The 13,212-nt window shown below is 34.8% G+C and overlaps 1 protein-coding gene across 5 annotated transcripts in view; it reads left to right on the top strand.

Annotated features, from left to right (window-relative positions):
• The first annotated feature begins 7,034 nt into the window (after positions 1-7,034).
• The window catches only part of LOC137944776 (uncharacterized), a 28,642-nt gene continuing 22,464 nt past the window's right edge, over positions 7,035-13,212 (top strand). For all 5 annotated transcript variants that reach the window (XM_068790520.1, XM_068790524.1, XM_068790521.1 and 2 more), the window contains exons 1-4: positions 7,035-7,304; positions 7,392-8,146; positions 8,345-8,470; positions 8,552-8,637. In XM_068790520.1, coding sequence (XP_068646621.1) covers positions 7,247-7,304; positions 7,392-8,146; positions 8,345-8,470; positions 8,552-8,637 — 1,025 coding nt within the window. In that variant the 5' untranslated portion in view covers positions 7,035-7,246. The remainder of the gene's footprint in view (positions 7,305-7,391; positions 8,147-8,344; positions 8,471-8,551; positions 8,638-13,212) is intronic.

Raw genomic sequence — 13,212 nt, forward strand, 5'->3', positions numbered from 1 at the left:
AAGTTTTAAATGTATGTTGAGGCTCGAGCTCGGCTCGAAGCTCGGCTCGAACTCGATAACAATTTTAGGCTCGAGGCGAGGTTCGGCTCGAAGCTCAGCTCAAAATATTTAAATCAAGCTCAGCTCGAACATAAGCAGGTTCGGGCTCGACTCGGCTCGATGCCACCCCTAATGTCGACGAGCAACTGAATAATCAACAAAATTAGTACATAAATAAGATGAAGGATAAAATGTATTGGTTATTTCAATAGATGCAGACTTAGAGTCATCCTTCTCTAGATCCTCTTGTAGATGGTGTATAATTTTTTTTATTTTGTATAATTTATAAATTTTATATAATTTTTTAAAAAATATATTTTAAAATTTTAATATAAAATTATTTTGGGACTCTATTGTATATTTTTTCTTATTATATACATTTTATTTTATAACTTATTCTTTATTTATTTATATTAAATAGGAAAAATATCAATTCTGACAAAAATTTAAAATTTTTAATTTCTTATGCTTTCCCAAGGAAACTCTTTTTTTTTACTTAAAAGGCTATAAACAATATTAACATTATTAAAATACCCATTGCTAGTGAATTTATAAATTCATTGGGAGAAAGTGACCTCTCTACAAACGAATTTACAAATTCGTTAGTAGAAGTTCTAGTAGCGTGTTAAATTTCTAGAGAAGAAAATAACTAATTAACTTAATGTATTAACCGAGTACAATCAATCTCTATTTATAGAAAAGAAATAAGTATAATCAAAATACAATCACACTACCCATGTCCCAATCATACCCAAAATATAACTCTTAAAGATAAGTCCTAAAATTATTAAGCAACTCTATCATAAATAGAAGACTAAAATAGCTAAAACTCCTTTAAACATAAACACCTTTGTTAGACATCCTCCCATAAGACTCTTGTTAGATTCTATTATATTAATTATTTCTCTGTGAGACTTCTTTCAGTGAGAGTCATGTAAGACTCTTCTGTACATGATCTTCTACAATTCTCCTTAACCTGGAGTTTTTAACTTTAACTTGTAAAGATAAATATAAATATTCTAGGTTTTTTATCTTATTTTTGGTGAAAATTTTTCTTCATAGATGTAAAATCTTCATCTTTTGTTCTCCCCTTTACTTTATTATTTTGGTCATATTAGGAGACACCCACAAGTGTAGGGGTGACATGGCTAGTAAATAAGGAAAATTTTTACACAGACAACTTAAAATTGTAATTATGCAAACTGGTGTATGTCCTCTTATGTATTTTTTTTCTATCATATAGCCCAAAGGGCATTGTAGTGATTGTAAATATTTTCCCACAAATATAGATACAACACCAAGGCATAGAGTAGAGCATTTAGTCCCCTTCTTCTTGGCTCAAATCCATCTTTATACCTCTCTCCCTTGGTTTCTTCTCCTTTCTTCTAAGAGCTAGAGTTCCTCTCTTTTCTCCTTCCCTTAAGATCTCTTGTGTTTATGTGATGGCCATAGAAATCAACATGATATCAGAGTAGGCAAATATCTTAGATGGAAAATGAGAAGAAGATGGAGAAGAAGAAGAAAATAAAAGAAAAAAGGGGAGTTTCTCATTTTCCCCTTTAGTCTTCTTTCCCAATTCTTATTTTTGATTGGAATTTTCACTCTTACCATACGTTAAATATATAAAAGTATGTACTATTGGAAAATATTTGAATCGAGTTCCAAATCAAAAATAATTTTTGCAATCAAATTTTCTAAAGAATGAAATTGACATCTGAAGCAGCAAAAAAGTTTCGAGTAGCAACAGAAAGCCTCAATTTTTTGAACGGTTTGTACCAACATGAATGAGAATTTATATAGGGAATTATATCTCAAAAGAAATCAATGTGAGTCTAATTTCTATCCTAATAAACCGTTTCTCAATCTGATATTACTAGAGAGAGATATTCACAAGTATCCTATTGCATGTGAAAATCTAAAATTAAGCCGAATTTTTTGCTTCACTTTTTAAGTTGCTAATGTTGGTTAATTTCCTACTTATTTTCAAAATCTAGTCAAGAATTTACCAAATTTAGTTTCTTTCCTTCATTAAATTTTTTTTATCTCACATCACATTAATTTCCTTAAGAGAAGTCTTTCCCCATATGAGTTTAGTTTCCTTTTCTGACTAAGTCTAAATATTTTGAATTAGAAAGTCTTGTTTGCTAGTTCTAAATTCTAAATATTAGTGTCCTAAATCTCCTTATTCCAAAAATGATCTTTTGAATATTTTCTTCACAAATTGGTCAAGTTGTGTTAAAAAGGTAATTGTCTTATGTGAGAAGTCTATTTTTAGAAAGTTTCCATTATTATGTTCCATCTCAAAGCTTTCTAATTGAGATTTTTTAAGTTTTCTTAATCATCCTGTTCATTGATGAATTGTTTTTTTACCTCCCTATTGAGTAAAACCTAGTCACTTTGCATCCATCTATTGGTCTAAAAGCATGTCCTTTTGTTTTGAAAGTATGAAGAGTTGCATTGTGCACCTCCTTCCTATTGAAGTATGACAGTTGCTATTTTTTATTCACACCCTTAATTCTTCAAAGTACTTTCTTCAATTTTTTTTTTAAATTACTTTAAAGCAATGCCTATAGACCCACTACATAAAAAACATAGGAGTGTGCGCAATATCCAGCTTGAGTCAAGTTTTTTTATTTTTCACCCAAGAAGTGTTTTTTATTTGAGCTACCCTTAAAAAGTGAGTAGTTTATTTGTTGTGCCCTAAGTGGGGCTATTTTTCCATCTTTGAAATTGAGCGGAATGTATTTCAGATTATGACTATTTTAACTAGTGAATGGATCTTTTTCGTATGACTAGGAGTGATTTTTCTTCTCTCACCATTATGTTGTGCAAGTTGGGTCTCTTGGTAAAGAACAAAGAGATCCCCAACTTGAGAGGGTGAAGTAAAAGAAGAAATACAAAACAATGGTAATCCACAATAAAGAATTCTACGTGCTATGATAATAATATTTTATGTGACTAGAATATCCAAGTAGGGGGGGGGGGGGAGCAGTGTAGGGGTAGGGACTAGATGAGAACAAGATGAAGATTGCAAGCAATATGTGAACAAGAAAAAAATGAGTCATAACAAGGCAATCAAAATTTATTTTTCAAACACATAAGTTTTCTGACCAAGATTATTTGCAAGTGAAGTTACAAACACCAACTTGAGGGGGAGTGTTACGAGACACCCACGTGTGTAGGGGTGGTGGCTAGTAAATAAGGAGAACTTTCATAAAGATGACATAGACTTGTAATTATGCAAGTTGGTGTATTTCCTCTTATATTTTTTTCCTTTTGAACTATTTAGCACTAAGGGCTTTGTGGTCATTGTAAACACATTCCCACAACTATATATATAACATCAAGGTATGGGGTAGAGCATTCAAGCATTTTCTTCTTGTCTCAAATTCATCTTTACACCTCTCTCTCTTTTCCTCTTCTTTATCTCGCTTGGTTTCATCTTTCCTCTCTTCCAAGAGCTAGAGTTCATCTCTGCTCTCCTTCCTTTGATATCTCTTGTGTTTAAGTGTTGGCCTTAGAATCAATAGGTCATATAAAATAAAGTACCTCTTTCTTTGCACTTCTTCCTCTACTTCTCCCCTCAAGTTAGGGATAAAAGGGACACGAAGACCCAACTTGAAAAAAAAAAATATAGGAGGAGAAAATCACTCCTAATCGTATGAAAAAAAAACTCCATACACAGTCAAAATGGTCATACTTGGAAAAAACTTTACCCAATTTTAAAGGCAAAAAAGGGCCTAATTTTATGCATGGAAAAAAGAGTTTACTTGTAATTTAAGGGTAGTTAAAACAAAAATCACCTCTTGGGTAAAGAATAAAATACTTGATTCAAGCTAGATGTTGGCACACTCGTATATTTTTTAGGTAGTGGGTCTAGGCACTGCTCTGAAGATATGAAAAGTTGATAACTTGAAGAAATACTAGAGGAAAACAATAATAGTAGCACATCATAATTCGAACGGAAGGAAACGATAACACAATACTCTACTTCTAAAGCTAACTCTTGAAACTTTGGATAGAAAGAGGCGACAATACTATACTTCAAACTGAGTTTCTAAAGAAAATACTAAGGACTTCCTTACAAAATTTATAATGAGCTGACCTACTTTTTAAAATAAAAAAACAAGGGAGACTCTAATAGTACAATTGTAAAATTAACAAAAAGTTGGACAAAGTATGACCTCAAAGGAATTTTTGGAGATGACGATGCAGAGAATACATAACCAATGCAAAAAAAGAAGCCAATACTAAAGTGGAGATGAGCCTCATGCCAAGGCAAAATAATACTGATTAGGAGAGATAAACAATGTCAATTTACAAACCCTACTTTGATAACGTGTTGAATTTATGGAGAAGAAAATAATTTACTAAATTATTAATTGAATATAATGAGCCTCTATTTATAATAGAGGAAATAAGTAGAATCAAATTATAATTAAACCAACCATGTCCTAGTTACAACTAATGTTTAACTCCTAAAGATAAGTCCTACACCAATTAAACAACAGTAACATAAATAGAAGACAAAATAACTTAAAATTTCTCTAAACATAAACACTTCAATGAGACTTCCTTCCATGAGACTCATATTAGTTTCTATTATATTAATTATTACTCGATGAGACTTCCTTCTATATACACTCTTCAATACAACGAACACATGCAAGCGAGTTCTACCATGAGAACTTCTATAAACAAATTTTGGACTTTTCGCCAACGAAAACTTTGCTAGAGGTAGTCCATTTTCTTGTAATGGGATGTTGAGAGTACATGTTAATGATCAAGGTGTATCCTTTGTGGATTGTAGTTTTTTATCATGCTGATTCAAGAGTGGAATTACTACTATTAGAGACATATTTCTAGCGCCCGATTATCATCTACCAAGTGCCTTCATAGGCCTATATTCAGTACGTGTATTACACATAGGCTACTGATACCTCTAATAGATACAAAATGGATGATTTATCACCTAAGGGTGATTCAAAAGTAAGTGGTGATAAGTTTTTATTTTTATTTTTATTACATATACCTAGTTTTAATTGTTTTATTTTTACTATATGAAAGCTAGGACCTATTTGACATTTCATCACAAATGTACTTTAATGTGTAACAATTGGGTTACATATATATGGGATACAAACATACCGTGAGTTGTGCTTGTCAATTATGTTATAAAGTCTACTACTCTCGAGTTATGTTAGAAGTTCTGACATATATTGACATCCATAAGCACATGGTGAGTCACATAATGCAGGACCTAGATGACAAGGTGGCCGACAACATACTCTTCAAATGTCAACTGGACCTTCTAAGGATGTGCCCTAGACAACACATGAGGCAGATACACCACATCTAAATTTAACTTTGTCATCAAGTGATTTAATTACTCTATTTGTTGTTAAGGTGTCACAACAGTCACGTGAAGTAGATCATTTGGTTAATGAGTTATATTAGTCAACATATAATATCTCTCAACCTTGTCACTTAGATACCTATATGTCCACAAAGAACTTGTTGAGTGAATGATTATATGATGCACCATTTTCATGTCCATCATTTCCGTCATCTCCATCATTTTCACGACTCGTATACAAACACTTGTAGTTTTTTATTCTTACTTCATTTGAAGGCTGAATGGTTGAATTTATATGTCTATCATAGTGTATTTTAATACATAAAGTTAATGGAATGATTCTTATTGGGTGTACATAAATCTCATTTGATCTTTAGAGGTGGAGTACTAAATAGCATTTGATCTTTCATGATTCTTGATATCATTACATAAAATTCCTTTATTGTCTCTTATGTGATTTAGGAGTATACATGATATTAAAACAGGTATATAGGTATTAAGCTAGGAACTTACAAATATTCTTCGTTGGCAATATGATCTTAGTGGACAAGGATTGAGCACGTGAAAAATAAAAGATGCAAAGTTTGCTAATAAAGTGCTCATAAATTGATTAATTTTTCATGCAAAGAGGAAGTTGATACTCATAGAATTGCCAAAAAAATCAATATTAACAAAACCAACTTCAAAGCGTTACTCATGAAATTGACTTCCAGATCGATATTTATGGTACCGACTTTAAATTTAATACTCCGAAAGCCGACTTTCATGTAGGTATTCTAAAAACCAGCCTTAAAGTTGGTATCCAAAAATTGACTGTAACATAAGTACATTTTTTTTTGGCTTCTTCCACTAAAATTCTTCCTTTATACATTTAAGCAGTAAAGCGATATATGTAGCATTGATATATGTACAAAAAAAAAAAAAAAACTAAAAAAACAATGTGCAATCTGCGATGCCATCGCTTTGTTGCTGAGGTAGTTGTTGATCGATGATGTGTTTCATTAACATGTTAGTTTCATGAACATTTTTGTTGCTCCATTAGTCAATGAATTTAAAAATGGTTAATTGTAAAATATGATTATTTTATAATTATATTAATAAATATTTTTAAAAAAGAAAGACAAGTTGTGTATTTGTTGCCCTCCCTCTGTCCTTATGTCATAAGGAAGGGAAGATGAACAAGGTTGGGGGGAGGGGGGGAGGCCCCCTTCTCATTCTTTTTTACATTTATATTTATATTTATTATTATTATTATTATTATTATTATTATTGCCATTTTAGAATTTTATTTCAGCTATTGGAGAATTAAATTAAAATTCTACACTAAATAAAAAATGGGTTTCTAAAAAATAGCTATTTTCAGAACTAATTATAGACAAAGTACTCTTGGGTCACTCTTGATATGAAATTTCAATTCTAGAGCAATACAAGTATTTTAAGGTATTTATGTACGAATAATGTAAAATGTAAGGGTAAAAATGTAACTAATGAAAGAAACTTTGTAGCGAGTGTGCGTGATAGATATCCCTAGGATGGGGCCGATGGGCGATGTTCAGACATCCACATCAACGGAGTCTGCGTGGTACGCCTATTAAAGTCCAATTTGCCGCGTTTCCCTGCGACAGCGGGACAGCGGGACTGCGGGAGAGCGGAAGAGTCGAAACTCCCCAGCTCTCAACTTGTCTGTGTTCTTCTTCCTGTCTCTCTGATAACTAGCAGCAGAAAAGCACAGTAGTCTATTCGATCTTATATCTGCTGTTATTCTCTTCTCCTTTTCGTTTTTCTTCTTTTCCTCTCGAAAAACCCTAAATCCGCAGGTAGTAGTAGAAGGTTAACTCGTCTTTTGAGAAAATGAGTCCTATTCAGAACTTCGAGCAGCACGCGAGGCGTCTTGTCGCTCCTGACCTATGTAATATTCTATTTCTCTGCAATTTTTGTGTTTTTACTGTTTCTGAATTTTTTCTGATATGTTCTAGCCATTTTGGCGTGTTATCAGCCATGCAGGACAGGCTTCAATTGGCAATGGAAGTTAGGGACAGCCTCGAGATTGCTCACACTTCCGAGTACCTCAATTTCCTGAAATGCTATTTCCGAGCGTTCTCCTTGATTTTAACTCAAATGACGACTCCGCAGCTATCGGACACCAAAGAGCACAAGCTTCGTAACCTTGTTGTTGAGATTTTGAATCGTCTTCCTCATAGTGAAGTTCTTCGTCCCTTTGTTCAGGACCTTCTCAAAGTCGCAATGCAAGTGCTTACCCTTGATAATGAAGAAAACGGTCTGATTTGTATTCGTATAATCTTCGACCTGTTGAGAAACTTCCGCCCCAGTCTTGAGAACGAGGTCCAACCGTTTCTGGACTTCGTCTGCAAGATATATCGGAATTTTAGAGCGACTGTCGCTTACTTTTTCGATGATGCATCCGGTGGAGCTGGGGGTGGAGGGGAGGATATCAAGCCGCTGGACAGTTCCGGTCTTGGCCCTGGCCCTGGTCTGGGTGTTGGCCCAGGGATGGCGGGGGCTTCCAGCAAGAGTTGTGCGCAGCTTAATCCTAGTACTCGATCGTTTAAGATAGTGACAGAGAGTCCGTTGGTGGTGATGTTTTTGTTTCAATTATACAGTCGTCTTGTACAGACAAATATTCCTCAATTATTGCCGCTTATGGTGGCCGCCATCTCAGTGCCTGGGCCTGAAAAGGTCCTTCCTCACGCCAAGAATCACTTCATCGAGTTGAAGGGTGCTCAGGTTAAGGTATGCATTTAATGACGATTGTAAATTTTAATCCTATTCGTTGTGGTACCAAAACTGAAACAAGTGGTATAAATTATAAAGTCACAGCGTACATAGAAGTGCGGTCTAAGCTTGGTCTTTTGCCATTTAAAGTATTGTCATCTGTTGATCCCTCTCGGACACCATTTTCTTCCTGTAATGTCTGTTCATCTTCTGCAGACAGTTTCGTTTTTAACTTATCTTCTAAAAAGTTTTGCTGACCATATACGGCCCCATGAAGTAAGCATATGTAAAAGCATTGTCAACTTGCTGGTTACTTGCCCTGATTCCGTGTCCATACGCAAGGTGAGAAATTCAACTCATTAAACTTTATTAGTGTTTAGTTTTTCTTTCTTTTGCGCTAGAATGTTATTTTTGTGGCTGCAGGAATTGTTGATAGCATTGAAGCATGTTCTTGGGACGGATTTCAAGCGGGGTTTATTTCCATTGATAGACACATTGCTGGAGGAGAGGTACTGTAGATCTTTAATTTATTAGGTCTTCCCTCCAACACCCTAGAAAAGTGGGATTTATTTTCATTAATCGTCAGACTGCTGGAGGAAAGGAACTGTATATCTTTAATTTATTAGGTCTTCCCTCCATCAACACCCTATAACACAGGGAATGTGGGAATTCGACTCACTTTCCTTTCATGAATCTTCTTTTGTGCTATTGAATGACGATATTGAGGTGGGTAATTCCACCTTTAATGCCAAATGTGAAAGAAAGTAACTTCTCATTAAATTGGAGTTCGCTTTCAATAGGAATGCTCCGAATATGACGGTATGACGTTATTATCAGATGCTAGAATTATTTTTGACTATTTCTGGCCTAGGTGTTTGACTTTCGCTGTGCTTGTGCACTAATTGTACTGGTTAAAGTATTGGATTTCGAAAATAAATGAAATGGGATATTTATTTATTTATTTTTTTTTGTTACTCTTTTCCCCCTTTGACCTATAAGTGGAAAATGTAGACCGGGAGAATAGCAAATGATACCCAGTTGCATCAATATTTGTACGGAAAAACATCTATTTCTTTTGAAGACAATATTCACTTGTAAAAGTTGTGATATTTATATTTTATAATCCATGTAAGGGTAGTTTGGTCATTTTGGGGTATTCTTGTAACTTTGCTGAACTTTTGACTTAAGTGATTTTTAATAGAAAGGGGACTTGAGTTTTTGCCCTATCAAGTGCAGCTTCACACACTCTTCTCTTCTCCTTTTATTTCTATTTTCTTCTTTTTCTCTTATAGTCCACCTTTTTAAAATGGTATGATAGCAGTAAGATCTTGCCGCAGAGCCTTCCAGGTGTTCTTCATTCTCTTTGAGTTTTTCACCTATTCTAGGAAAGGGGATCTTTAGGATTTTGTCTGATTGAAGTTAATGGTAAGGTTGTTTCTTCTCCGTGTGACCTAACCTTAGGGTTGATGGTTTGTACTGCTTATTGGAGTAGTTCTATGTGAAGTTTTTGTCCCTAGAGGGTTGTACTATTGGCATTGTCCTGAGTATTGCCTGTGCAGGTCACCAAACCTGTGCTTACTACTTATGTCACCTATTTGGAAGGTAATGCCATCCTTCTCTTGACAAATCTTGGGTGTTTTGATTGAATTTGGATCTGCTGCTTATCACATTGAATAGTTGTACTTCCTTGGCTGATAAATTGGCGAAGTTCGGAACCTCCCAGCAATCTCTCATTGTTTGGGAAGGCTTCCCCCCTGTAATCTTGCTCTTCTGAGCTTTTGATTTAATAAACTTCTGCATCATTTAAAAAAAAATTGAATAGTTGTTCTTAGGTTGAACTCTTACATTGCCCTAATTGATCTGGTGTGGGGCCCACACTACTTGCATAGACCTTGTTTTGGGGGTTTGATATCTTTTTGATCGAATGGTTATGTTTTATATAGTTGGCTCTAGTGAAATGTTTACACCAACTAGAGAGAGGAAATTCAGATGGGAAGGATATTCTTGCAATCACTACTGACAATTTGAATGGCTAGAATTACTTAAGTTGGTCAAAATCCCTTTGGATCTATTTGAAAGCCAAGACAAAGACTAAATACCTAAGAGATGATCTTTTTGTTCCAGTAACTAATGATTGGGAAGCAGAACACAACTAGGTAATGATAGGCTACTCAATAGCGTGCAATTCAAACTTAGAAGTTAGATTGAGAATTGTGAACAATTAAGGAGATTTGAATTTCCCTTGAATCAATGTATGCCTGGGAGAGTAACTTGTCAAGTATTTATGAGTTATATGCCAAGTTTTTTAGTCTAAAAAAGGGTGACAGAAAAGTCATTCAGTGAATTGCAAAGTGTACTACAAGAGATTAGCATATATCCCTTTACCACTGATTAGAAAGAGCTTTGAAAGCAGCAAGGACATGTTTACTTGACCAAATTTTTAAATGGTATGGGATCTGAATATGATGCAGTTTGAGCTTCATAATGTGCCTTCACTTCCAAATGCTGTGTCGAATTTGCTATGGCATCTTGGTAGTAAAGAAACAACAAATGTTAAGGCTATTACCCTTAATATTCAGCATGCATGGGCATGGTGGAGGGGGTAGGGGCAATAGAGGACGAAAACGAGATAGTTCAGGGCATGGTGGAGGCCAAGGTGAAGGTAGAGGTGAAAGAAGGTGAGTACATTGTGGATGTACTAACCACTTTTTTAGATAAATGTTGGGAGAAGTTTGGTCAACCTGCATGGCAAATTCTAGTGTTCTTGAAAATAGTGAGACCTCTACAACTTGTGTAGTTGACATTATGCATGGTGCTCTAGATGAAATTCAATAATTAAATTTCTCTTCTCCAAACTTTCTCCTTCTTATTCTCTCTCTTTAACCTTTCTTCTTCTTACTTTTTACACCCTTTCTCCGAAAAGATGCTGCATTCAAAGGAGGAAGAAGAAGTGCTACACAGGCTTGAAATCAAGACCCTATTTCCTTGATACTATGTGAAGTAATGAGAAATAGAAGAGTGAGAAAAGAGAAGAAGAAAGTGGTTGAAAGAGAGCGTTGGAGAGAGCTCTCGTTAGGGTAAAAAATTAACCTCTTCCTTCTCATTAACTTAAGTGATTTTGAGAGACAACTACATATTTACCCCTCTTACACATAACTCCTTATAACTTCTTCCCTCCAAATAGCATAAAATCTGGACTATAATGCACTTTAACATCCTCAACATAACAATGCTCTCACCAAAGATTAAAGACAATGTAAAATAACCAAACTACCCCTTACAACACTACATTTAATAGAAACTGTAAATGACCTTTACATGTGTAATGTTAATTAAGCAATGGATATAGGTGGTCAACAAACTCATCCTTGTTATTGAAATAACAGGTATAATTTTCATTTTTGTTTCCCCTTTGTTGAGCTAAGCAATGTTGAATCCTAAATTTTGTCGCACTAGAATGAAATGTTTAGGCTTTGGGCCTTGGTCATAGCCAAGTAAGAAGGTATATTGGGTGGTGACTTTAAATGACAAGGAAAAACTTCTCTTGTAGACCTTATGGTGTTTCCCTGCTAAAGCCCACCTCAAATTGGCTGGGCCTTTCGCTCATGATCACATGGGGAGTTTCTAGTGTGAGGTCTTGGGTTCAAGTCTCACCAAGGAAAGGAGAAGGAGATAAAAAAGTACACCTCAAATTTAGATTTCAAGATAGATGGTTATGAGCACTAAAAGTTGAAGATTAAACTGAAATTTCAGTGTCTTTCATGATTCTAAATTGTTTTTATTTTTTATTTTTTGACTTACAAATATTTCTTAAATATTGGGGAAAAAGTTAACTTTTAAAATTTTGTACAGTTACAAGAAAGGGGTATTTTACTATAAAAACGTTCGAACACAACACATACTTCAGATTTCTCCTATAGAAGATATACCCAACTACATTGATTGTAATCATCTATAAAAGAAACAAACTATTAAAACCAAAAATACTAAGCACTAGGCAAGGTTCCTAAACATCAAAATGAACAATATCAAACAAACAACTGCTTCGAGGTTGACTTGAAGGGAAGGATGTTCGGCAATGCTTGTCCAACTAACACGAGTCACATCGGAAGGATAGACTTGATGGAAATGCAGGAAAATAATTGAATCAACTTTGAAGGAGACAAATGACCTAAGTTTAGAGGAGAAACCGTAATGTGTAATGCTTGTGGAGAGTTTTGTGAATCGCCCTCCACATAGTATAGTCCTCCTCTCTTCTGCGCCGAACCAATCATCCTCCTTGTCTTAAGATCCTGAAAAACACAGTGTATAGGATAAAAGGTTACAAAACAAGTCATGGATTTAGTGAGTTGACTTGCTAACAACAAGTTGAGAGGAAATTTAGGGACAAACAGAATTGATTGTGGTGACATAAAAGTCAATGGGGTTAATGTACCCATTCCTCGTACTGGGGAAATGGATCCGTCAACTAAGGTGACTTGTTTAATTGAAGTGGACTCCTTACTGTTATTCTGTCATTAATTTTTTTTTTTATCTGATCAATCCAGCATCAATTAATATGAGTAATACCAAAATATGTTCAAATTGTTTTTTATGCAAACGTTTTATAATCAACTTATTCTATTTGTGTTTGTACTTGGAATGGTTATTTAAGAGCTCATCCGATGCAGTTCTTGATGGAATGGTGTTTATCACTCTTCTCATGTACGCTCTAAGTGCTCTTTTTCATAAATGGTCATACTGACAGAGATATTATTTACACATTCATCAGGACCTGTTTGCTAGGTATACATGTGCTCTATTATGATACACTGGTTTGGATAAACTGGACAGTTTGTGTTTTACCCTTGTTCGAAGTGAGGAATTGTGTCCGAGAGTTAGGCTATGGTATTTTATTCTGATATTTGCCATTTACCCTCATCTGCTATGTTTAGCACTGGGGGGGGGGTGGCATACTTGTAATAGAGATTAGCAGATCAATGATAAATAACAAGGCAGTGGGTTGAGTTCTGCATCTTGATGACCTCTGCCTGCCTTTCTTCTCTTGTTTTCTAAGGGCCCACCAGTTCACTATGTAGCATATG

The sequence above is a fragment of the Aristolochia californica genome, unplaced genomic scaffold (assembly GCF_029961685.1).
Source record: "Aristolochia californica isolate CCGP_79_NKW_82.1479 unplaced genomic scaffold, dmAriCali1.0.hap1 SCAF_11, whole genome shotgun sequence".
NCBI lineage: Eukaryota > Viridiplantae > Streptophyta > Magnoliopsida > Piperales > Aristolochiaceae > Aristolochia > Aristolochia californica.